Source organism: Melospiza melodia, chromosome 23, assembly GCF_035770615.1.
Source record: "Melospiza melodia melodia isolate bMelMel2 chromosome 23, bMelMel2.pri, whole genome shotgun sequence".
Lineage (NCBI taxonomy): Eukaryota > Metazoa > Chordata > Aves > Passeriformes > Passerellidae > Melospiza > Melospiza melodia.
Genome location: NC_086216.1, coordinates 10604531 through 10629122, shown reverse-complemented (window position 1 = coordinate 10629122; position 24592 = coordinate 10604531). Strand labels below are relative to the sequence as shown.

The 24592-nt window shown below is 56.9% G+C and overlaps 4 protein-coding genes across 5 annotated transcripts; 3 read left to right on the top strand and 1 right to left on the bottom strand.

The window, feature by feature from the left end:
- Positions 1-77: 77 nt before the first annotated feature.
- Positions 78-2728, top strand: LSM1 (LSM1 homolog, mRNA degradation associated). Its single transcript, XM_063175296.1, has 4 exons — positions 78-183; positions 328-396; positions 893-1008; positions 1476-2728. The coding sequence occupies exons 1-4, from the start codon at positions 138-140 to the stop codon at positions 1644-1646; spliced, it is 402 nt and encodes a 133-aa protein (XP_063031366.1). The 5' UTR covers positions 78-137; the 3' UTR covers positions 1647-2728.
- A 2638-nt stretch (positions 2729-5366) lies between these two features.
- On the top strand, positions 5367-8207 carry STAR (steroidogenic acute regulatory protein). The gene is made up of 7 exons (XM_063175268.1): positions 5367-5430; positions 6049-6162; positions 6384-6511; positions 6599-6757; positions 7572-7756; positions 7922-8015; positions 8100-8207. Exons 1-7 carry the CDS (start codon positions 5367-5369, stop codon positions 8205-8207), a joined length of 852 nt encoding a protein of 283 aa, XP_063031338.1.
- Positions 8208-9306: 1099 nt separating this feature from the next.
- ASH2L (ASH2 like, histone lysine methyltransferase complex subunit) lies at positions 9307-17738 on the bottom strand. Of its 2 annotated transcripts, XM_063175202.1 has the most exons (17): positions 17724-17738; positions 17037-17106; positions 16649-16794; positions 15941-16029; positions 15556-15650; positions 15377-15472; positions 15112-15207; positions 14913-14988; positions 14389-14406; positions 13021-13114; positions 11806-12023; positions 11505-11672; positions 11230-11423; positions 10812-10904; positions 10592-10690; positions 10218-10277; positions 9307-9819 (listed from the first exon to the last, which is right to left on the bottom strand). In XM_063175202.1, exons 2-17 carry the CDS (start codon positions 17091-17093, stop codon positions 9712-9714), a joined length of 1707 nt encoding a protein of 568 aa, XP_063031272.1. In that variant the 5' UTR covers positions 17094-17106; positions 17724-17738; the 3' UTR covers positions 9307-9711. The 2 variants fall into 2 exon arrangements, with proteins under 2 accessions (XP_063031272.1, XP_063031273.1); XM_063175203.1 differs by lacking the exon at positions 14389-14406.
- A 935-nt stretch (positions 17739-18673) lies between these two features.
- Positions 18674-20991, top strand: NODAL (nodal growth differentiation factor). Its single transcript, XM_063175204.1, has 4 exons — positions 18674-18791; positions 18873-19007; positions 19440-20176; positions 20258-20991. Exons 1-4 carry the CDS (start codon positions 18674-18676, stop codon positions 20408-20410), a joined length of 1143 nt encoding a protein of 380 aa, XP_063031274.1. The 3' UTR covers positions 20411-20991.
- The last annotated feature ends 3601 nt before the right edge of the window (positions 20992-24592 follow it).

The following is a 24592-nucleotide window of genomic DNA, read 5'->3' as shown; positions in this document are numbered from 1 at the left end:
GGCGGCGGCCCCGCGCGCACGGCTGGCGCGGCTTAAAAGGGCAGCGGCGGGTGGGCCCCGCCCGGCGCGGGCGGTTCCGGGGCGGCGGCGGCGGCACCGGCGCATGGCGGCGCTTCCGCTGCGGGCGCGGCGGCACCATGAACTACATGCCCGGCACGGCCAGCCTGATCCAGGACATCGACAGTGAGTGTCCCGGGGCCGCCCCGCCGTGGGCTCCGGCATCCCGCTTCCCCCGGTCCTGCCCCGCGGTTCCGCGTTCCCCGTGCAGCCCGGTGGGTCCCGGTGGTGCGGGGGCCGTGCCCGATGCTCCGCTCTTCTTTCCCGTAGAGAAACACCTGGTGCTGCTGAGGGACGGCCGGACGCTCATCGGGTACCTGCGGAGCATCGACCAGTTCGGTACGGCCGGGCTGGGCCGGGGAGCACCGGGGATGGCGAGGAGGAGGAGGAGGAAGATGAGGAGGGAGCCGTGCTGCTGTGCTGGGGATTGAACCTCTGTGTCCTGTCCCCTGGACCGGGCGCTTCGCCGGGGTTTCTCCCGTGCCGCAGGTTCATCCGGAGTTGGCACTCTGCTTGTTGGGCAGAAGCACCGGGCGATGTTCATCATCTTCCTCCCGGAGCCGTGATGTTCATCCTCCTCCCGGGACCGGTGATGTTTATCATCCTCCTCCTGGGGTGATGTCCATCCTCCCGGCCATCCTTGCTCAGAGCATCACCATCATCTTCTGTGCTGGGGGGTCTCGGGTGGGCTCAGCTCGGAGCTCGCTGGGTCTCGGTGGCTTCAGTGTCCCGGCTCCGGCAGCCACCGAGTGCCAGGGGACAGGGGGACGCTGCTCAGCCGCGGTTCACGGTGGAACGTCGCTGGTTTTGTGTCTGTCTCGTTGTTTTGCTGCAGCGAACCTGGTGTTGCACCAGACTGTGGAGCGCATCCACGTGGGCAAGAAGTACGGCGACATCCCTCGGGGCATCTTCGTGGTGAGGGGCGAGAATGTGGTGCTGCTGGGGGAAATTGTAAGTGCTCAAATCGCACTGCTGGGCGGGGTTATGCTCGGTCTGTCTGTCTGTCTGCCTGCTGTGAAACGTTGCTGTTGTGTTGGGCTGGAATTGGAGGCAGCTCAGGCTGAGCCATCACAGAAAGGCCAGCCTGCAGGGCAGGGCTGCCTCCTGCTGCCACAGCTCCTCTGGGATGACACAAGGACAAAGAACAACTGCAGCTGGTGTGGCACCGCTGGAGGGTGGCACTGCTGCCTGCCTGGTACCTCCCTGCTGGCTCTGCCCCAGCAGACACCGTCTGGGATGGGCTCAGGAGGAGCTGAGCACTGTTTGCTAAAGGATCCCCTTCCCAGGAGACCCCTGCCCACATCCCTACCCCTCAGAGCACTTCCAGCACCTCTGTTTTCTGCCAGCCCCACTGTTTGCTGGCGCTCGCTGCGTGGCCACAGGTGACTGGATGTGCTGAAGGCTCCTTTCTCCTGCAGGACCTGGAGAAGGAGAGTGACACACCTCTGCAGCAGGTGTCCATCGAGGAGATCCTGGAGGAGCAGCGGGTGGAGCAGCAGGCCAAGCAGGAGTCGGAGAAGCTGAAGGTGCAGGCTCTGAAGGAGCGGGGCCTCTCCGTGCCACGTGCTGACACACTGGATGAGTACTGAGGGGCTGCTCCTCTCCTGCAGGGAGCCAGGGCTGCTCCAGGACCCCCCTGGGCAGGCACACACTGCCTGGAAAGGCAGGTTTCATTTTCAGATTGTCTTTTCCGTGGTGCTGGTAACTGTACACAAATCATGCCTTTGGTCTCCTTCTGGAGAAGGAGATGAGGAGGGCCCGGCGCACTGGGAGTGCAAGCATTTGTGTTTGGGAGGCAAATCACTGCTCCTTGGCTTTGTTTGCTTTTTCCTCCTCACATGACTCTGGGTGAGAGTTTCCTTGACATGTAAATAAATCCTTGATCCTGACCTCGATGGTTTTCCCGTGTTCTGGCCCTGGCAGTTCCGTCTCTCAGGATGAGCACCGCTCAGGCCAGCTCTTGTCCCCTCTGTGTGTGCTGTGCAGGGACAGATGGCACCCCTGCTCCACTCTGAGAGAATGCTGGAGCCTGTGGCAAGATCCTGCTGTGGGAAGGGAGCAGAACCTGGGTACCCCAACACAGAGGGCAGCAGAACCCCTGTACCCCAACACAGACCAGCCATACCCCCCCCAGCCAGGCTGTGCCATTCCCCTGCAGCTGAGCCCGCTAATTACCAGCTGAACCCACTAATTACCTGCTGCTGAAGAGCTGCTGCACCTGGGCACAGCCTGGAGCTCCAGCCCCTCCTTGTTCCATGGTGCTGGGGGAGCTGCTGCAGCTGTGTCAGCTTTGCCCCGAGGTGTCCTGGCCCTCCCTCCCGTGGGGAGGAGAGTCCTTGGCCTCAGGGCTGGCTCTGGGCAGCTGCCAGGCCCCAGGAGCCTCCTGGTGTGGGCAGGGAAGGGCAAACCTCGGCGGGGACAACGCAGGGCTGCTCCCCTGGGAGTTCTTTGGGTGAAGAATCCACGCTGGGGGGGACAGAGGACAAGCCCAACCCAGCTTGCTGGTAGCTGTTGTGGCCAGTGCTGGCCCACTCTCACTCACTCCCTTTGGGGAGAAACATTTCTGCCCCGTTGGGCTTGAGTGGGTGTCGTGGGTTTGGGGGTGGCAAAGGTTTAAACAAGGAAATGCTATTTCTTGTTCTAACAAAACTGAATAAAAAGCATTAATGGAGCTGGTGCCTGTGGCTGGGAAGTCTCTGGCAGGCAGGGGTGGCTCTTTGGGGGTGTTTGTGCTGCTGCTGTTTGTTTGGGGGGGTGTTTTGGGGTGAGGGGGGATCATAACAGATGCCTAGGAAGGCAAGGGCTGCCCAGCCTGGTGCTGGGGTCCCATCTCTGCAGCCCAGGGCTTTGGGGGTGTAAGGAGATGGTGGGGGTCAAGACATGGATCCATCCTTGCTGTTGTTATCTTATCGGGGTGTTGGGTGTTACCTCTGTGGCACTCTGTGGCTTGTCTGTGCTCTCCAAATAGCACCAGGGCAGCCTTGGGATGGGGCTGTGCTGCTGCAGAGGGACGGGGTCACCCTGACAGAGCCTGGGAACGGGCTGGGCGAGGGGAATGTTCTAGAAGGAAGCTCAGCTGGGCAGGTTGGAGGGTTCTTGGGTCCCTGAGCCTTCAGCTCCTGGTGAAGCTCCAGTGCCTTTGGTTGGCATCATTTTGGTTTTTGTACATTTTGTACTGCAAGCCCTGTGTGTGGTGACTTTGTGCAGGAGTCTGGGTCTGTGGGGGCTGAGCTGTCCCAGTTAACCAGATCCCCGTGAGGGTTCCTGCTGCCTTTTTGGGCTCTGTGTCCTGCTCACCGGCAGCATTTCCTCCCGTGCTGTGGCACAGTGTGCCTGTGTCCCCTCCTGAGGGCACAGCTGGGCTGGTGCCCTCCAGCCTGGAGCCAGAGGGGCGGCTCTGCGTGGTTTGTTTTGGTTCTTCTCACAAACAACTGCGTGTCCTTGTGCCGAGGCCTCACGCTGGGAACGGCGCCTCCATCTGGGATAAGAAGAAGCCTGGATTGCTCCAGCCAGGGGCTCCCTGGATCTGGGGATTGCTCACAGCCAGGGGCTCCCTGGATCTGGGATAGGAACCCTGGATTGCTCCAGCCAGGGGCTCCCTGGATCTGGGATAACAGCCCTGGATCTCTCACAGGGGCTCCCTGGATCTGGGATAACAGCCCTGGATCACTCCCTGGATCTGGGAAAACAGCCTTGGATCTGGGATAAGAACCCTGGATCACTCACAGCTCCAGGGCTGTGTGCCCTCACTCCCAGGGCAGGGGGACTTCAAGGGCTGGGGCACAGCACAATATTGGGGTGTCTCTGGTGTCCCCAACACCCAGACCTGTCAGTGTGTGCTCGGCCAGAGCCCCGGGCTGGGCATTCCCAGGGCTTCCAAACCTTCTCTCCTCACCTGTGCAGGGGTGGTGGGAGCAGGTGGGTGAAGCCCAGAGCTGTGCCACGACCTGGGAATCACACTTGTGGGAGCGTGGCTGCAAAGAGGAGCTCCCAGCAAAGGTTTTGGACAGGGATGGTGCAGCTGCTGGCTTCCTCCTGCTCCCTGCAGCACCTCCCTGCAACCCCACAATGCTGACCTGAGCCTGAGGTGTTTCCTGGCCCATGTGGAGAATGGCAGCCCTGGGGAGCAGCAGGTGGGACTCAAATCACCTCGGGAAAGCTGGGGGACAGGCAGGGGGGGACAAAAAGCTCCCCATGGCCAGGCTGCTGGCGCAGTGAGGGGGTGACCTCCCCCTGGGCCACGCTGTTGAAATGGGGGAGCAAGGTCAGGCTCCGTGCAGAGGGTGCAGGGGCTGACGTCAAAGGAAGCAGCTGTAATTCACAGGTTCCTGCGAGTGCTGCTCTCCAGGCCGTAATTCATGCCAGAAATGTCATCTCAGCCTTGAGCATTATCGCTGCTCCGCCGTGCTGGGGCAGATAACGGGGCCTGGCGAGTAGGGGGGCTGCTCCTCACTTCAGCCCCAGGCTCAGCAGCTCAATGGGTTTAATATTCAGCTTTTGTGAGGTCCCGTGCACAGAGGCTCAGCCTGGCTCGTTATTCCACAATTTGTGGAATATCTGTGGTGGTGTTTGCAGGGGTCTTAGGATGAGGGAAGAGACGAGGATCTGACTCCATGTTTCAGAAGGCTGATTTATTATTTTATTATATATATTATATTAAAACTATACTAAAAGAACAGAAGAAAGGATTTCAGCAGAAGGCTAGCTAAGAATAGAAAAAGAATGATAACAAAGGCTTGTGACTGACTGAGGCAGTCTGGTTAGGGTTAGGACTGTGATTGGCCATTAATTACCAACAACCACATGAGACCAGTCCCAGATGCACCTGTTGCGTTCCACAGCAGCAGATAACCAATGTTTACATTTTGTTCCTGAGGCCTCCCAGCTTCTCAGGAGGAAAAATCCTGAGGAAAGGATTTTTCAGAAAACATCACGGAGCTGTTCGGGGGGGTTCTGCCTGCCGTGCCCGGGGCCGGGGCTGTTCAATGGGGGCTCTGCCGTGCCCGGGGCCCGGGGCAGCTCCGCGGGGCCCTCACGCTCCCGGCCCCGTGTGCTGTGCGCGGGGAGCGGGCCCGGCCTTGGCCCGGGGGCCCGGCCCGCCGTGAGGGCCCGCAGTGACGGCGCTTATCTCCCGCCTGACGGGGCAGAATCCTTCAGCACCGCGTACTTAAGGCCGAGCACGGCGGGGCCGGGCCAGAGCAGCGATCGGTGCGGACGGACGGACACCGGGACAGCGCGGCCATCCCTGAGGGCACCGCCACAGCCACTGTCACTATCACTGCCCAGCCGACGCTCCAACCCCTCAGGAGATGCTGCCAGCCACGTCCAAGCTCTGCGCCGCCATCTCCTACCGCCACCTGCGCAACATGACCGGTGAGTCCGGCTGCGGGCCGGGGCAGCTCCTGTCCGGCTGCCTGGGACAGGATGGGACTGAGGCTGCTCCTGTCCGGCTGTCTGGGGCTCAGGGATTCTCTCCCCACTGTCACAGGCAGAGTCAGATTTTCTGACAAGTTTATTAGAGAAGCTCCTGTTGAGTCACAGGCTCCACAAAGGGCTCTCTTTCTTCCTGAACTCCTCAGAGTGGTGGCTGGGGCCTCGGCGATGTTGTCCCCACTCTGCAGCATGTTGGGTTTGGTGGTTTACTGTCCCTGAAACCCTGAGCCCTGTCACTAAGGGGCTGGCTCATGTCCCTGTGACCAGCTCTGGGTCACACTCCCCTGGCTGTGAGGGTTTTGTACTTCTGTGCTCCATTTCCATGCTCTTTCCTGCACGATGCTCCTCGGTGTTTTTACTGCTGCATGGTTTGGAGCTGGATCCAAGCTCAGGATTGCTTAGAAGCACCTACCCCAGGGCAGTGTGATGGCAGCCAGCTGCTCCCTGTGCCTGTAGGGTCACCGAGATGGTGACAAGCAGGGACTTTTCCATGTTGTGTGTTTAAATGGGGGAAAAGACCATGCTAAGGGCCAGGTGGGTGACATGCTCTCTCCCCAGGTCTGAGGAGACAAGCTGCCGTGGCCATCAGCCAGGAGCTGAGCAGGCTGGCCAGCCACAGCCCAGGACCCAGCACCTGGATCCACCAGGTGCGCAGGAGAAGCTCCTTGCTCAGTAAGTGACACACCTGAGGGGTCTGTTCCTTCCTGCTGGGGAGGGACCCTCACAGGCTGGGGGAAAACCTGCTTGAGGGCGGGCTGTGCTTCTGCTGAGCCAAAGGCAGAGTGGGAACTGGGTGTAATCGCCATCCCCTGGGCACAGAGAAGGGTATTGGCGTGGATAAAGCTCATCTGGCACATTACACTGCTCTTGCTCAGCCCTGCCTCTGTCTGCAGGCTCAAGGCTGGAAGAGAAACCCTTCAGTGAGATGGAAATGTCTTACATCAAGCAAGGAGAGGAGGCCCTGCAGAAATCCCTCAGAATCCTGGAGGACCAGGACGACTGGAAGACAGAGACGGTGGCGGTGGGTGCTGTGCCCTGTGGTGCTGCCTTGCAGCCCTCCCTCCCCTTGAGAGCAGCTCTGGTGCTAACTCTGCCCTCCCCTCTGCAGGGAAACGGGGACAAAGTGTTGAGCAAGGTGCTGCCAGACGTGGGGAAGGTGTTCCGGCTGGAGGTGGTGGTGGACCAGCCCCTGGACACGGTGTATGGAGAGCTGGTGGACAACATGGAGCAGATGGGAGACTGGAACCCCAATGTTAAAGAAGTCAGGGTAGGAGAAATGTGTCATACCTGTCACTGCCAGCCTGTGTTCAGTGCATTTCCTGCTGCAGATGCAGAGGAGGTTTTGCAGAGGAGGTTTTGTAGTATCTGTGTTGAGGCGAGTCTGGAGCAGTTTCTGTGTGATTAATTCTGCAGGAAATTAATGCAAGTGTAAGGAAACACCTTGCATTTTCCTGCAAGGAGCTGCCAGTTCTGCTGGAAGTTGGGGCTGACTGGGGAAGAAATAGGCACAGAGAATCATAGAGGCAGTAAGGGAATAGTTTTTCACTCAGGAATTAAAAACACCTCTCACCTGGGGGCCAGCAAGTGTGACAGTGTTCACAGGGGTTCTTGGATGAGGGAAGAGATGAGGATCTGACTCCATGTTTCAGAAGGCTTGAGTTATTATTTTATGATATATATTACATTAAAACTATACTAAAGGAATAGAAGAAAAGGTTTCATCAGAAGGCTGGCTAAGAATAGAAAAAGAAAGAATGATAACAAAGGTTTGTGGCTGGGCTCTCTGTCTGAGCCCGCTGGGCTGTGATTGGCCATTAATTACAAACATCTAACATGGGCCAATCAAAGGTCTACCTGTTGCATTCCACAGCAGCAGATAATCAATGTTTACATTTTGTTCCTGAGGCTTCTTAGGAGGAAAAATCTTAAAGGATTTTTCATAGAAGTTGTCTGCGACAGCAAGCATTTGGAATTATTGTCATTGTCAAGTCTTTGTCAGACCCTGTATCTGAACACCTGGTGGCCAAAGGCAGCTTTTCGCTGTGCTTGCAGCCAATGAAAGCTTTAATTCTGATCTGCAGATCCTGGAGAAGATTGGCAAGGACACGGTGATCACCCACGAGAAGGCGGCCGCCACCCCCGGGAACATCGTGGGGCCGCGGGACTTTGTGAGCGTGCGCTGCTCCAGGAGACGCGGCTCCACCTGTGTGCTGGCAGGGATGTCCACCACCTACGGGGCCATGCCCGAGCAGGAGGGCTTCATAAGGTACCCACCCCTGTTATGTGTGAGCAGGGAGGAGATTCCCACAGGGCACCAGGGTTTTACTGCAGGCTCAGGGTCGCTGGGTTTCTACAGGCAGAAAGCCCAAAGTGCATTTTTGAGGCTGGAAAGTCCGAGCTGGGGTCTGACCTGAGCCTCTCTCCCCACCAGGGCTGAGAATGGTCCCACCTGCATGGTCCTGCGCCCGCTGCCTGGCAGCCCCTCCCAGACCAGGCTCACCTGGCTGCTCAGCATTGACCTCAAGGTACCTGGGGCTGGGGGAGCCTGGGGGAGCCAGGGGCACTGAGGGAGGCCAGTTCTGCTCACAGGCTGTGTCTGCTCTCCCCAGGGGTGGCTGCCCAAGAGCATCATCAACCAGGTCCTGTCCCAGACACAGGTGGACTTCGCCAAACACCTGCGGCAGCGCCTGGCCCGGCCGGTGCCTGCGGCCTGCTGACCACCAGGGCCTGCTGGCCACCACAGCCTGCTGACCATGGCCTGATGACCACCATGACCTGCTGACCACAGCCTGCTGACCACCACAGCCTGGTGACCACCATGAGCCACTGACCACGGCCTGCTGACCACCACAGCCTGCTGACCACAGCCTGCTGACCACCACGAGCCATTGACCACAGCCTGCTGACCACCAGGGCCTGCTGGCCACCACAGCCTGATGACCACCATGACCTGCTGACCACCATGAGCCACTGACCACAGCCTGCTGACCACCATGACGTGCTGACCATGTCCTGGCTGACCACCACAACCTGCTGACCACGACCTGCTGATCACCACCTGACCACAGCCTGCTGACCACCACAACCCACTGACCACAGCCTACTGACCATGACCTGCTGACCACCACAACATGCTGACCACGACCTGCTGACCACAGCCTACTGACCACCATGACCCACTGAACACAGCCTGCTGACCACCACAACCCACTGACCACAGCTTACTGACCACCCTGTGCAGGGCTTCCTTCAGGAACCAAGTAGGGAATCGTGTCACTTCAATTAGCCAGGCCTTTAATAGCAGACTCCACTAATTAATGCACCGTTACACTCAATAAATAGAATGGTTTATTTATTGAAGCTCGTTGTGTAAGTGCAGGACTAAAAATTTAATTCCTGCAGTTGCTTAACTGAGCATGTGCTGGCCCAGTCAGCCAACTCCACCCTCCCTAATTACTTTCAATGAATAAATAAAGCTTTAATTAGTGCTGTCTACAATTAAAGGTCTGGGCTAATAGCTGACTGGGAAGGTACATCCTCAGTGAGGCAAACACAAGCCTGAATGAACCTCAACTTTTACTCTCCCTAAGCTCAAACACACCACTTACTTAATTTTGTTAAGCTCTAATTTATTTTTTTTTCTGTACCAACAAATAAGAAATGTCAAATTATTTATTCACCCAAAGCTCTGCAATGATGATCATTAGGCCCCATGTAACTCCTGTGCACAGGAGATCTTCAGCTCAAAAGATCTCCAAGTGTAGCTACTTTGAGTTTCAATGTCATTTGTAACAATTTACAAGACAAAAACAAGAATAAAAAGAAGAGTTAAAGCCTTTATTTTTAAACTGGTTTCCAGTCTGTGGGGAAAAAAAAAATACAGTTTGGACAGAAGCCCAAATTTCAGTCTTGCATGCAGCCGTGTTGTTCCAACAGAGCCATCCTGGCTGGGAGCTGTTGGCCACCACCAGCCAAACACACCTGAGCTCAGGGGTCACTGCAGCCACAGCTGGCAGGTCCTGAGCTGTCACAGCCTGGGAGAAGGTTCTTCAACACCCCCAGCAGCACAAAACACCCTCCTGGGGCCGTGGGGAGCTGTGAACACACACACACACACACACCTGCCAGCCAGGGCTGCATCCTCCTCGGCCTGTTGGCTCCTTGGCTGATCACTGAGACACAGATGGAGCTTCCTCTGCAGCAAAGCCACAGTGCTGGGGTTTAGGGCTCCCAGGGAGGGCTCCTCCTGCCATCCACCTCTGTCTCCACGTGGTACAGGACATCTGCCAGCGTGTGCTCCACCACGGCCCCCCAGCCCATGTCACTCATCTGCAGGGGGAAGCACAGTGAGCTGCACTCCTGGACAAGGAGGGACCACACAGCCCAGGGCTGCTTCCCTCCTCAAAACACTTCTGGCAGGGGGGAAATTCCAAGTGTTTCCTTGAACAACAATTCAGCCCCCTTACTGACAAATGAGGCCAACAATCTACCAAGAAGAACAAGATAATAGCACCTACTATTTAATTAAAATGTAACGATTCATTTGGATATCTGTCCTTATGCATTTTTTAACACAATCCTTTTGGCTACAACGAATCCTTTTGGCTCCTTTACTCCAGGTATTGAGACTGAAGGGCAGGTACAAGTGTGCTATGAATCACACCAAAACATCTTTGATTTAAATAATGAGGTTTTTCAAATGAAGTAAGAAGTTCAGTTTTACTTACAGGATGGTAAGTGATGTCTCTTGGTGGATACTTGAAATATGGCCCAAAGTTTATGGAAACCTGTGGAAAACATATTTTCATTAAATCTAAAAATCCAGGGAAATCTCTTTAGTCCTCTGTCCTCATTCCTTCCTACTCCTGAGCCTCCCCACACCCTGTACAAGCCCACAGGAACAAACATTGCTGATGTTACTTCAGCAATTTGATAATCTTGTTACACATGTGAACAGCAAGATTGTTCCAGAGCACTAAAATGATTCCCATCTTTCCTTTTCACTTGGCACACTCCTGGATGCCCCCACTTTGTGCATGAACACACTTTGTGTGTGAAACTGATGGATTTAGAAATTCCCTTTCAAAGACCCCTCACTTACCGTGCAGCCTTTGTACAGAGAGATAGCAGGAAAATAAACCCCCTCAAAGATGTCCTTGAAGGCAACTCCTTGGTTGACACCATTCTTGAAGAATATGATCTGAAAAATGAAAGGTTTTCCCACTGATGGTGGCTGTCAGGACACAGCAACCCTGACCAGATTAATGCCTGCTCCCTTTCACTCAGGTCAGGCACGAGTTGAAGTGACAGCAAAAACTCACCTGGCTTCCAGGGGCTTGCTTTAGGCTCTTCTCTGCTTTGTCCACAAAATCCTTCTCTTCAAAGTACAAGTAGCTTTTGAACTTGATCAAAGCCTGAAAAAGCAGCAAACAACATCAGGAACAAGCCCAAAACCTGTTACCTGTCACCTGCTCAGGGCCAGGCGTGCCTGGTGTCAGAGTACCTGTGAGGAGTGACTCCCACAGCTCAGAGATTTCAGAGCCAGGAGGGGAAGGTGAAAGGAGATGTGGGCAATCCCATCCTGGAGTGTTTTGCTTTCTTGAGATCAACACTTTGGGCCTCTCCCCCAGGAACCACAGAGGTATCAAGAGGCAGGATGGGCACAAAAAGGGGCACAGCAGCTCATTTTCCAGTTTTCCACCTGCCAATGCTTAATCCAACAGTGAACTTGCACCTCACCTTGTCTTTGTAGGTGTCAGGCAGGGATTTGGCTGTCTCAGTATCCTCTGGAAGGTTGATATAAAACCCCAGGACATCTCCCTGTCCGTAGCCAGAGGAATAGTGTTTCCCTATGGACTGGTGAAACTTGGTTCCCTTTTTGCTGCGCCAGGAGTAGCTGAACTTGTCGTATCCCAGAGGGGCCTGGAGGTTCCCTGCAGAAACAAACCCTTCATGGTGAACACAGGGAGTGCAGCAGGAGCACCTGCTGAGAAATGTTTGGTAAGATTATTTACCCAAGGGCTGTGACCAGCCTAATCTGGCAGCTGTGTCTGGAGGCATCTCATCCATGGAGATTTCAAAGTACCAGGCTCCTTTCCGCACGCCGTGCGAGGCCCTCACCATGGAATAGCCCTTCTCCCCAACCACAGTCAGCCTGTCATCAGAGATCTTCAGCTGGGGAGCTGCAGGGGAGCACACACTTGTCATTTTTAACGTGGCGATGTCAAAAGGCAAGTGAACACAGAGGTGGATTTAAGCTCTGACTGAGATGCCTCTGGAAGGAAACACAAGTGCACACCCTAAGGAGCTCTGTACCTCGGTCATGCAGTGCCAGGAGAACTCTCTCATACAGGCAGGCTCTGTACAGGTCCCCAGGAATTGGTTTTCCTGCCCAACAGTCCAGCTCCAGCTTCTCAGGGTCGGGGGCGTGGGGGTCAGGCTCGGCCAGGATGTAGCGATAGCCGTCCTTGTTGAAGGGGTGCTCCAGAGGGTACCCGTGGGGGGGCAGGCGCTGGGCTGCGAACAGCGGGTCACTGGAACACACAAACACCACCGTGGCATCCCCAGGGGCTGCCACTTGTCACCCCAGGACACCCCCTGCAGAGCTGTCCCTGTGCTCAGAGGCTGCACAGTCATGTCCTGCAAATCACTGCTAGCCTGTGACCCATCAGTCACTCATGATGCCATCAGTGCAAGAAGTGTTTCTCTTCAGTACTACTGAAATCAGGTCTATGATTGATGTCACCAGTGACATCATAGGAGTGACCCCCAGACACCCACCAAGGGCACAGACAGCTGGGAGGCAGCTTAGGGCATCACAAGTGCCACTGTCCCTGCCTGGTACCTGTGGGAATCCATAAAATCAGAAAGTTTTGGGAAAGCTGCACAAGGCAGGGCTCAGAGACAGCAGAACTGTGATTAGAGCTAAGCAGCAGCCATAAAATAAATCAGCAGAAAAATTATGTAAAAAGTAAAAAAGTAAGGACAAATAGAAAAATGGTCTGTGTATTATTGCTTGTCTAGAATAACTCCCTAAGCTACAGAAAAGTTTATCTAGCGAGATATTAGGCAGTTTTAAGCCTAATAATGGAGCTCTGTGCATTGTGTTTAAGGTTCACAAGCAGGGATTGTATTTGAAATCAGCAAGCCTTGTTTAACCAAAGGTACCTGTGCTTATAGTGGTTGGATAGAACTACTGTCAATGTGCTTTTGCTTTGTGTGATTGGTCAAAAAACTTTTAAAGTGAGTTGTACCACTAAGTTCTTGGTCTGCTGCTGAGGATATGAACTAATGGCATCTTCCCATTGTCATAACCATGTAATGATGGCAGATGTCCTGATGCTGGGAAATCAAACAGCTCAAGGCACGTTCCCAGCAGTCCTGTCCTGTTTCTGATTTGTACACAGCCCCCAGCCAGCGATAGCACGCATCCCTGTGCCATCCTCATGCCCATCCCTGTGCCATCCTCATGCCCATCCCTGTGCCATCCCCCGTGCCCATCCCTGCCCTCCACGGCCCCCCAGCTCTCACCTCCGTGTTTTCTTGGCCGTGCCCGTGGTGCCCCCGTCCTGCTGTTTGCGCTTGGCCCCTCTGCCCTTGCCGCTGCCCCCGGCAGCCATTCCCCCTGCACACACAAACCAGCCCTGCTCAGGAGCTGCTGCTGCCCAGTGCCAACCCCACGGCATCCCTGGGCACAGAGGGGCAGAGCAGCCACACCAAAGCAGCTCCTGGGCTCAGGTGCCTTTGGCCACGGGTGCTGTGAACCAAACTTCACTGCCAACGAGCACAGCAAAGCCCACAACTTTCATGTGGCTTCTGCTCAGCTTTTGAGGGCTCTGAATTTGGAGCGGGAGCTAAAGGAGATTGAGCAGCAAAACAAGCTCAATCTGAGCCTTTCAGGTGAGAATTAAGAATCTTTTTCTGCAGCAGCACTGGGATCCACTTCAGGGGCTTTAATATTATTATTCTTATTATTGGAGATTCCAGTCACTGCCCAAATCACAGCCACCAACTCAGTGACCCTGTGCTGGAGGAACACTGACACCAACCAACAAAAAGCACTCAGTGTTCAATTTCCATCTACAAAATAAAATACACCTGAGTTGAGGAAAAATGAAAAGCAAGAGGTGTTTCTCTTCAGTACTACTGAAATCAGTTCTGTGATTGAGCAGCAAATTAGTTTGAACTCAGCACTCAGTAATAAAACTGAGTGTGGGAAAAGCTACATGTCAAACTTAAATTAATATCAGCAGGTTTAAACAAATTAAATCATACATGCATTTTGTCATCTTGCTATTTCCAAAGATATCACTGCTGATTTACAAGGAAAACTATGGAAATTTCATGTACTGTAGACAAACACCTTCACAAACCACATCTGTGTGGTAACTAAAACTCCAGTCAGCTCTTCCATTACCAGCACTCCCTTACAGTGTAAGGGATCCAAACCATCCAGGGAATGCCATATTCTGCACAAACATGACCTGATTCAGCTGCACGCCCTGATTTCAGTGCAGACAAACATTCAGGCTCTCCAGTTTGTCAGCCTTGCCCAAAAAACCAATTATTGCCCAACAAACCACTGCACTGTAAATTTCAGACCAATTGTTTAAGCATTAAACAACAACATCAGGTAAATTGATACAGAAAAAATAAACATAGGAGTAAAATAAATAAACAAAACCTTTAAATCAGTCAAGTAGGGCAGAATATGGCAATTAAAAGCTTCTAACTACTGAGATTAAAGACTGGAATTGCTGGTTTGTATTGAAGTCCAACTGCAATCACATCAGGGCACGCTTTCATTTTTGATTGACTTTGGCTTCTAAGAGAATCAAGCAAGAAAAGCTTTGCAAACAGCAATGCTTAAGTTTTAGAAGCTGAAAGGTAAATATTTACCTCCCAGAGAGGCTCCACCTGCAAGAACAGAAGTGGCACCACATGTTTGTCAGTCTCCCAGAAATGGAACAAAAAACAACCAGTGCATGACATGGAAACAACACACCTGAGATATCTCTAACCTGCTTGAAAAAGACCCAAAAACCTCCTGCCTGCACTACTGGGATGTGTTTAATAAAGATTATTAATACACAAAGTCATTATCAGTTAATTTACTGCAGCAGGGCTGCCCTGAGTACCCTCAGCAAGATGGGAAACAGGAAATCTGAATAAGTCAAGGAGGAAATTTAAAACCATTCTAGGAGCAAAGTGACAAGCTCAGCCTTCAGCGAGCACCTTGATTTATCTTGTCACAGTCAAGAAAGGGCTGAACCTTCCCAAGACACACAGTTAATCTTTCTATAAAAAGGCACAGAGAGACTTTCTGAGCATAAGCATAAGCTCAGTTTACAGGACAGTTTCACTGCACTGGGAAATGCAGCTTAGTCCCAAATACCCAAACCCCCCCTGAGTAAAGAACTTGCCATTTAAGCTTCCACCCGTGGACACAGCGTTGTTCTGTTTCTGGTTGTCATAGGCTGGACCAATATTGGCAAGATCCTGCAGGAGATCAAAAGGAACACTCTGAGCCTGCTGGGGCTCCCACCCACCCAAAATCTGCCCCTTGACTGGGCAGAAAGGGATCAGTGGGACCCCACCTTCCTCCTGTCTCCCATCCCATACCTGATCCAGAAGCCCAAATTTGGGGTAATCTTCCTCTGGGTCTTTGCTGCCTGGGTCTGGATGCTCTTTCACCAGGAACACATCTCTTTCTTTACACTAAAACAGAGGAGTTTTAGTTACACAGGGTAAGATCACAACAAATTCATTAACAATTTTTAAACCCCAGTAGTTCCTATGAATGATACATCAGCTACCTAAGAAGCATCAGCAGCTCCAAGCCCAGATGTCAGAAACCCAAAGCCACAGATTTCCCCTCAATCCTTACCATGGTTTTGACAATATTATTGGGCCAAGTCATTTTGCCAGGCCTCTGCCGTGTTGTCATACACTCCCAGTATTTATCAATAAAGGGGATAATGTCCTGTAGGAACAGAAAACATTTGTGGCAGCTCCTCCTCTTGCTGGCTGACACTACCAGTGCTGTGAGCTCCCAAAGAACCAGACCTTATCCTTGGAGAACATTGTTTTGGGGTGCTCATCCTGGGTCCTCGACTGCCACGTCAGGTTGGCCAGGGCACTAAGGCACATTTCCTTCAGATCTGAGAAACAAAACACCCCAATTACACCTGGGGGAAAAATCAGACACCCAGACACAGTGATCACCCTGAGAAAACTGCAAAACCTCCCAAATTCTGTCCTGAACCAGTTATACACCTTCATAAATAACAAGCAAATCATTTTTAGAAGAAGCCACACATGGTTGTACATATGAGATTTTGGGTCATTTTCCACAAGTCTCAGCAGAGCCCAGCCACTGATTTCAGACAAAACCAAGCCTCCAGGATGATCTTGCACAAAACATCTCCCAAGGAGCTGCTCCCAAACTCACTGGCTTGTTTCCTCAGGAAATAGGTGTTCCCACTGTGGTGGCACACGTTGCAGTGGAAGCTGTAGTTGGTCATGAAGGGCAGACACGACCTGGGGGAAAATCAGCTTTGTTAGGGCTGGGTACAGTGCAATTATTGCATCAGGTTCAAGAACCCCACAATCTGTGAGGCTGGAACGGCCCTCTGAGTCCAGTCTGTGCCTAATGCTCACCCTGTCCCCAGCCCAGAGCACTCAGTGCCACCTCCAGCCCTTCCTTGGACACCTCCCCTGCTCCTGTCCCTGTTCCCTGGGACTCCCCCTGGCTGTCCCCTCCTGGCAGGAGCTGTGCAGAGCCACAAGGTCCCCCCTGAGCCTCCTTTTCTCCAGGCTGAGCCCCTTCCCAGCTCTCTCAGCCCCTCCTTGTGCTCCAGCTCCTTCCCAGCTCTGTTCCCTTCCCTGAACATACTCCAGCCCCTCAATGCTCTTCTTGGAGTGAAAGAAAATTAATTATTCTTTACTACACCGGGTTAAGAAATTAATTATTCCAAATATTCCTTCCCTCCCTAAAAGCACAGACTGCTACCAGTGGTATTTCATGGGGGCGCCTTTATCACAAAGCTTTATTTACACAACACACCAACTATTCAAGGACACGGGCAGGTCCTTGGGAGCTCAGACTCCAAACACTCCATTTCAAAGCCCCGTGCTGGCCCTGCCAGCCATCACCTACGTGGTGTCGATGCCGAAGGTGTCAGCCGTGAACCACTTGGTGCAGATGCCACACTGCAGCTCGATCTCGCCCAGCTGCCGCGCGTTCTCCTCGTCCCCGGAGCCGCCCTGGGCATCCATGGCTTCAGCGCCATCCCCGGCGGCGTCCTGCAAGCGGAGCAGAGCCAGGAATCCAACAGTGCCCGGGGCAGGCAGCAATCTGAGAGGGAATAAATCCTTTCCCCTAACCCACGGCCCTGCTGCGAGCAGCCCGGAGCTGTTTTGTACACTCCACTCTGGAGATTTAACTTCCAAAACAATCCCTTAAGGAAGCAAATCCCAAGCTGGCGTTAAGGGATGCTCCTCCCCGGCCGAACCAACCCCTCCGTGCCCACGGCACCGGCACCTACCAGCGGCTCCTTCCCGTTGGCCGACTCGGTCTCCAGGGCCGCGCTGGCATCGACCATGGCGGCGTCCCCCCTGCCAGGGCACAGAGATCAGAGCGGAGCCCGCACCGGCGCTCGGGGGCACGGCGGGGACCCGGGGCATGGCGGGATTGGGGCTGAGGGAGCCCCGGGACCCGGTGTGACTCGGGCTGAGGGAGCCCCGGGACCCGGGACCTGGCGGGACTGGGGCCGAGGGAGCCCCGGAACCCGGTGTGACTCGGGCTGAGGGAGCCCCGGGAACCGGGGCACAGCGGGACTGGGGCTGAGGGAGCCCCGGGAACCGGGGCACAGCGGGACTGGGGCTGAGGGAGCCCCGGAACCCGGTGTGACTCGGGCTGAGGGAGCCCCGGGACCCGGGGCACAGCGGGACTGGGGCTGAGGGAGCCCCGGGAACCGGGGCACAGCGGGACTGGGGCCGAGGGAGCCCCGGAACCCGGTGTGACTCGGGCTGAGGGAGCCCCGGAGGGTCGGGACCCGGGGCATGGCGGGACTGGGGCTGAGGGAGCCCCGGGAACCGGGGCACAGCGGGACTGGGGCTGAGGGAGTCCCGGAGTGCCGGGCCCCCCATCCGCGTTCCCATGGTAACGCGACCAGGTCCCGCCGAGCCCGGGCAGCGCGGGGCTCCCACGGGACAGCCAGGAACGGACATACCCGGTCTCGGCGTCGGTGGCGGGCGGCTCTGGCGGCGCCGGGGGCTCCGGGGCTGGGGGTGGCTCCGGGGGGGGCTCGGCGCCCTCAGCCGCCGCTGCCGCCGCCATGTTCGCGCCGCTGCCGCGAGAAGCGCGGGGATCTCGCGAGATTTGGGGCGCCGGGAGCGCGCCCCCTGCTGGCGGCCGCCGGGAGCGCGCCGCGGGGCGGTGTGACGTCACTCTGAGCGGCCGTGACGTCACCGGAGCGGGGCTGACAGCGGGGGCTGAACCGGGAGCGGGTCCCGGTGTCCCGCGGGAGGAATGAGCGTATTTCCTCCCAGCAAGGACGAGTGTGGCCTCTCTGGGTGTCCCGCCACGGAGATTGGGGGCCAGGGGTGCCCCCCGTGCTGCTCCGCCCGCCAAGGACTGACCGCGCTGGGATGTGCCCGGGCCGCTCGTCCCCGGGCTCTGGGGACAGCGGTGACATCGCACAGAGCGCGGGTGGCCGCCCCCAAACCCCGGCCACAGGGACAGAAGGACGGAGAGGGGTGGTGGGGACGGAGGGACAGACGGACGGGGAGAAAGAGAACTGGGGGAATGCAGGGATGAGACAAGGATGAAGGGATGGATGGATGGATGGATGGATGGATGGATGGATGGATGGATGGATGGATGGATGGATGGATGGATGGATGGATGGATGGATGGATGGATGGATAAGGCTGGAGGCAGCGGGGGAAGGATGGGGAGAAGGACAGATGGAGAAAGAGCAGGGCGGGGGACGAGGGCAAGGGAACGGGGAGGGATGGCCGGGAGGTAGATGGGGGCGGAGGGGAGGGAGCACAGAGATAGGGACGGAGGGATGGGAAGAGGGACGGGGAGAAGAGGGGAGGGGGCTGTGGGGAGGGGGCTGCCGGGGCGGCGCTCGGGGCCGCTGTACAAATAGGGCGGCTGCGGGTGGCCCGGGCAGACATGCGGGTCCCGCTGCGCTCCGTGCCCGCGCTGGCGCTCTGCGCCTTCGCCCTGCTCCGCCTGGGCAGCGCTCCCGCCCGGGCACTCACCTGGGCACCGAGCGGAGCGTCCCCCCGGGCACCGCTCACCTGGGCACCCACCGGAGCGCCCCCGCGGGCACCGCTCACCTGGGCACCGAGCGGAGCGCCCCCCCGGGCACCGCTCACCTGGGCACCGACCCCCGCCCCGGCCCGCGCCCCGCCGCGCTGTCCCCCGCTGATGCTGCAGCTGCTCCGCGCCCCTCCCGCCCCGCTCCGCGCCGCCGCCGCCGCCGCTCTCAGCCTCTCCCCGCACGGTGAGTGGGGCCGCGGGCATCCCTGTGCCGGGACCGGCACCGTCCCTGAGCATCCCTGTGCCGGGACCGGCACCGTCCCTGAGCATCCCTGTCCCGGGACCCGCACTATTCCCAGGACCGGCACCGTTCCCGGTGCTGATGTCCCCGGGATCAGACCCCGTCCCCGGGATCAGCACCGTCCCCGGGATGAGCACCATCCCTCCTCCCGGGATTGCCACTGTCCCTGTCCCGGGACCAGCGCTGTCCCCGCGCATCCCTGTCCCCGGTTCCCCCTGTCCCGGGCATCCCAGCCCTGCCCGAGGCTCTGGTGCCTCTCAGGTGGATCCAGCTGCTTTCTCCCGACCCTCAGGGTCTCATAGCGGGGCTGGTGCCCGTCCCCCCCAGCTCTGGCACCCCTGGCACCGCTCCCCTCACCATCCCTTCGCCTTTCAGGCTCCCTGCACAACGGCTCCCGCTGGTCGCTCTCCTTCGACATGTCCTCGCTGTCCAGCAGCCAGGAGGTCAGTCTGGCCCAGCTCCGTGTCCGTCTGTCCGGCCTCTCCCGAGCCCACAACGCCTCCCTGGACATCTACCACAGCCAGCGCCGCCGGTGCCGCCCGGACGGGGCTTGCCCCCACCAGCTCTTCCTGGGCACCGTGGTTGGCACCCCCTCTGCCAGCCAGGCCTCCTGGAAAGTCTTTGAGGTCACCGACCTGCTGCGGGGCTGGCTGCACCAGGCCGTGCCCGCCGGGCAGCAGGGCCGCTGGGATGTGAACGGCTCCGCCGCTCCCGCCGCACCGGGAGACACCGACGGCGGCGGGGACGCGGCGGACAGCGTGCTGCTGCTCGTCTTCTCCAAGGACAAGTCTCCGGGCGAGCACAGCCTCATCAGGACGGCCGAGAGCTCCAAGTACATCATGCGGGAGAGCGGCTGGAGGGGCGCGGGGCCGCGGCGGCAGCGCCGGACCAGGACGGACAGACGGCGCATCAAAGGCGGCGCCCCGCGGGAGCAGGGCCGGCAGCAGGGCCGGCCGCTGTGCCGCAGGGTGGACATGGTGGTGGATTTCGAGCAGACGGGCTGGGGCAGCTGGATCGTGTACCCCAAGAGGTACAACGCGTATCGCTGCGAGGGGCTGTGCCCCTCGCCCGTGGACGAGACATTCAAGCCCACCAACCACGCCTACATCCAGGTAAGAGGGCGCTGCCCCCGCATCCCCCTCACCCCCACACCCCACCAGGGGGGTATTCTGCCCTTCCCGTGTCTCCCGCAGAGCCTGCTGCAGCTCTACAAGCCCAACCTGGTGCCGTGCCCCGCCTGCTCGCCGGTGAAGATGAGCCCCCTCTCCATGCTCTACTACGAGAGGGGCGAGGTCGTGGTCCGCCACCACGAGGACATGATCGTCGAGGAGTGTGGCTGCAACTGAGGCACGGCCAGGAAGGTGCACAGGAGCGCCTCGATGCCCCGGGAGCGCTGCACGGAGCAGCAGGGTGACCCTGAGGCTGGCACAGGGGCCGGAGAGGAGAAGGTGCCCGGCAGCTCTGCGCGGCCACAGTGCCTGGCTGGATCCAGGCTCTGCGTGGAAAAGCCACCAGGCACCTCCCTGAGGCTGCACCCAGTGTTTGCCAAGGGGCTGGAGGGTGCCCTGTGTGGGGCAGAGGCAGGGCTGGGCACGGCTCCCTGCCATGGCACAGCTGCTTTTCCCAGCCGTGGGAATCACCAGGAGCCAGAGGTTCTCAGGAGCCTGCAGCTCCAGGGTCTGGCCATGCTGAGCATACACACCACTGGGGTGTTCAATTTCCCCGCGGGTTTAAGTGTTTCTTCCAATAATTTTATTATATTTCTATTAAAACTGTCACATTTCTATGACAACTCGGACGAGTGGATGTATTTGCCAGTGTCCAGAGCCCCAGCTGGCAGATCCAGCTGGGCAGATGTTACAAACAAATAAGCACAGCTCTGCTCGAGCCTTTTCCCCCTGATTGGAAGGGCTGGTAGTGAAAAGGTCACGGCTGTACAATTCATCAATAAATTATATCTATTAAAAATGCCCATTGGGTTCTGCTGATTTTTGCTGTTGATGGCGTGCCAGGGTGTGAGTGTCCCCTTTTCTGTGTCCCCTTTGTTGCACCCACAGCTCCTCCCTGCTCTGAGAGCAGGTGAGCTCTGGAACTTACCATAGTGAGGGGCTCAAGAGATGCTGCAAAGCTCCAAATCTCGCCTGAGATAAGCACGAAGCTCTTCCCACCTTGGGCTGCTCAAGGAGGCACCTGCAAGCGTGGAAGGGGAGGCTGAAGGGATTTTCCTGCTTTATTTACCCCTGGGAGATAGGGGAAGGGCCGTGCCCTGTAGGAGCAGGGAATTGTGAGCTGTGTGGTGCAGGCACCATCCAGAGGGGTCCTGGGGATGATGCTGGGGCTGGGGACAGTGATGGGGCTGGGGACAATGATGGGGCTGGGGACAATGATGGGGCTGGGGACAATGATGGGGCTGGGGGAGATGTTGGGGTCCCGAGAGCCCCGGGGTGAGCGTGTCCTCCCGCATGGCAGCCCCGGGAGGGGGAACAGTCCGGGTTTGGGCAAACTGATCAGTCCGGGTTTGGGCAAATTGATCAGTCTGGGTTTGGCAGCCCCGGGGAGGGGGAATTAGTTCGGGTGTGCCAAACGGATCAGCCTGGGTTTGGCCAGGTTTGGCAGCCCTGGACAGCAGAGATCAGTCCGGGTTTGGCCGAGTTTGGCTACCTCGGGGAGGTGGGATCAGTCCGGGTTTGGCCAAATGGATCTGTCCAGGTTTGGCCAGGTTTGGCAGCCCTGGACAGCAGGGATCAGTCCGGGTTTGGCAACCCCAGGGAGGGGGAATTAGTCTGGGTTTGGCAGCCCCGGACAGCAGGGATCAGTCCAGGTTTGGCCAAATGGATCAGTCCAGGTTTGGCCGGGTTTGGCAGCCCCGAGGAGGGGGGATCAGTCCGGGTTTGGCAGCCCCGGGACCCCCAGGCTCACAGCTGGACAGGGACACAAATCACACCTGGGGACCCCCGGACAGCAGAGGGGACGGGCAGGACTCCAAACCCTGCTGGCCCTGGTGGCCCTGGTGTCCCTGGTGTCCCCGGTGGCCCTGGTGGCCCTGGTGTCCCCAGTGTCCCCAGTGTCCCCGGTGTCCCTGGTGTCCCCAGTGTCCCCGGTGTCCCCAGTGTCCCCAGTGTCCCCGGTGTCCCCAGTGTCCCCGGTGTCCCCGGTGTCCGTGGTGTCCCTGGTGTCCCCGGTGTCCCTGGTGTCCCTGGTGTCCCTGGTGTCCCCGGTGTCCCTGGTGTCCCTGCTGTCCCCGGTGTCCCCGGTGGCCCTGGTGTCCCTGGTGCCCCTGGTGTCCCTGGTGTCCCTGCTGGCCCTGGTGTCCCTGGTGTCCCCGGTGTCCCTGGTGTCCCCGGTGTCCCCGGTGTCCCTGGTGTCCCTGCTGGCCCTGGTGTCCCCGGTGTCCCTGGTGTCCCTGGTGTCCCTGCTGGCCCTGGTGTCCCCGGTGTCCCTGGTGCCCCTGGTGTCCCCGGTGTCCCTGGTGTCCCTGCTGGCCCTGGTGTCCCCGGTGTCCCTGGTGTCCCTGGTGTCCCTGCTGGCCCTGGTGTCCCCGGTGTCCCTGGTGTCCCCGGTGTCCCTGGTGTCCCCGGTGTCCCCGGTGTCCCTGGTGTCCCTGCTGGCCCTGGTGTCCCCGGTGTCCCTGGTGTCCCTGCTGGCCCTGCTGGCCCTGGTGTCCCTGGTGTCCCTGGTGTCCCCGGTGTCCCTGGTGTCCTCGGTGTCCCTGGTGTCCCTGCTGGCCCTGGGCCATCCCCAGCCCGCCCCTCCTGCGAGCAGCAGCCCCCATTCCACATCCCAGCCCGGGCTGATTATCCCCAATCCACATCCCGGGCGGCGGATAAACAAAGCGTGTCTGCAGCTCCCCCAGCTCAGCGAGCCCTCCCCGGGGCCGCTTCCATATTCCGAGAGCTTTCACACCGCCGCCAGCCCGTCATTAGAGGGTCATTTGCAGGAGCTGTCAAAGGGTGGGCCGGGGGCGCGGGGCTGACCCCCGGCAGGAGGCAAAGCACAACCTGGGGGATGCAAAATTGCAGCGTTTCGCCTTTTTTTTTTTTTTTTTTTTTTTTTTTTTCTGCGCGGTTTTGCTGCTCACAGAGGGTTCCAAAGCAGGAGGATTTACACCCTCAATGCCCCCCACGGGACCCCTGCCCTGTCAGGTTCTGTATCTCTGCCATCTCTGCCCCTTCCATCGGGTTCTGTATCTCGTCTCTGCCATCTCTGCCCCTCCATCACGCCTGCCTGGAATCCGGCAGAGGGTTCAAAAAGTTGTGCCGGGCCGAGGGGGAGGCAGCAGCCGTTCCCTTGGGTGGAAAAATAAAGGCCGGGATTCCAGGGCTGTAAGGAAAACATCAAAGTGCGCGGCAGTGACAATAAAGCCGGGTTCAGGCGAGGTTCTGCCCAAAGACGGGAGGGGGGATCTGATCTGAGCTCCGGCCCTGCTCCTGCCCCAATCTACATCGGCTGGGGGGACACAGGAACCCAGACGTGAGGACAATAAATGGGGACACAGCCCCAGTCCTGCCCGGGAGCCTTCAATTATATTTTGGAACGGAAGGCAAAATGCAATGCAGCGGGAGGAGGAGGGAATGCGATGGGCACAGGCACCTTGTGATTCTCACCCCTGCCAGAGGACAGCGAGGGAAAAATGCTCCGATTGTCTGCCTGGCCTTTCAGTCAGCACCCAGCAGTGGAATTTCAGAGATGACACCTTTATCTGTCTGTGTAATACAAAGTTGTGTTCCGTGTCGTGTACAAACAGGCGGTGTGTGTAGCTGTGATTGCGAAATGTGTGGACCCCGACAATGGGAGAGCTGTGAATTCTAATAATAACTGAGGAGAATAAAGTATGGAAAAGGGCCTTTGAACCTATCTGTTGTTTGCAATTAACCCTGGTTGATTTAGGAGCATTGGAATTAAAGTGTTAAGGATGTTGCTTTTTGCCTGCATTTAATCCATAAAGAGCTCCGCAATAATAACCTTTTGAAGTATAATTTTAGAATATTACTTGTATCCTTGAAACTGTAGCTTTGGAATATATGTAAAGGAAATATGCTTATCTCACGCCTTAGTGAAGCAGAGAAAAACAGCTTGAGAAAGGAAGATGAACATCACCTCAAGGGTTTATGGTTTTGACCAAAGGGAAGCTGGACATCACTGTTATGAGATTTAGAGTCTCTGCAATTAAAAGGTGGACACACATCTGGGGAGCTGGACCCCACCAGATGGGATTCGCCTTTCTTCTTTTGGAAACTGGACCACCACCATCTGGGGATACTCATTCGAGATACATCCTGAGAAATTAAAATCACAATAGTGTATAGAATTGTGATGTAATGATTTGGAATAAAAATTGCTGATGAGTAAAAAAAATTTGGAAATAGAAACTGCTGAAAAAGCCGATAAATACACTTATAAATACCTGTAACCCTCAACTATGGGTGTGCAGTTGGAGGGAACACTTCCCCCACTGTACCCAGCGCTGTATTGCTCACACTTTTACCATATTAAATAATAAATTGATTGCTGCTTGAATATTGGCCTAG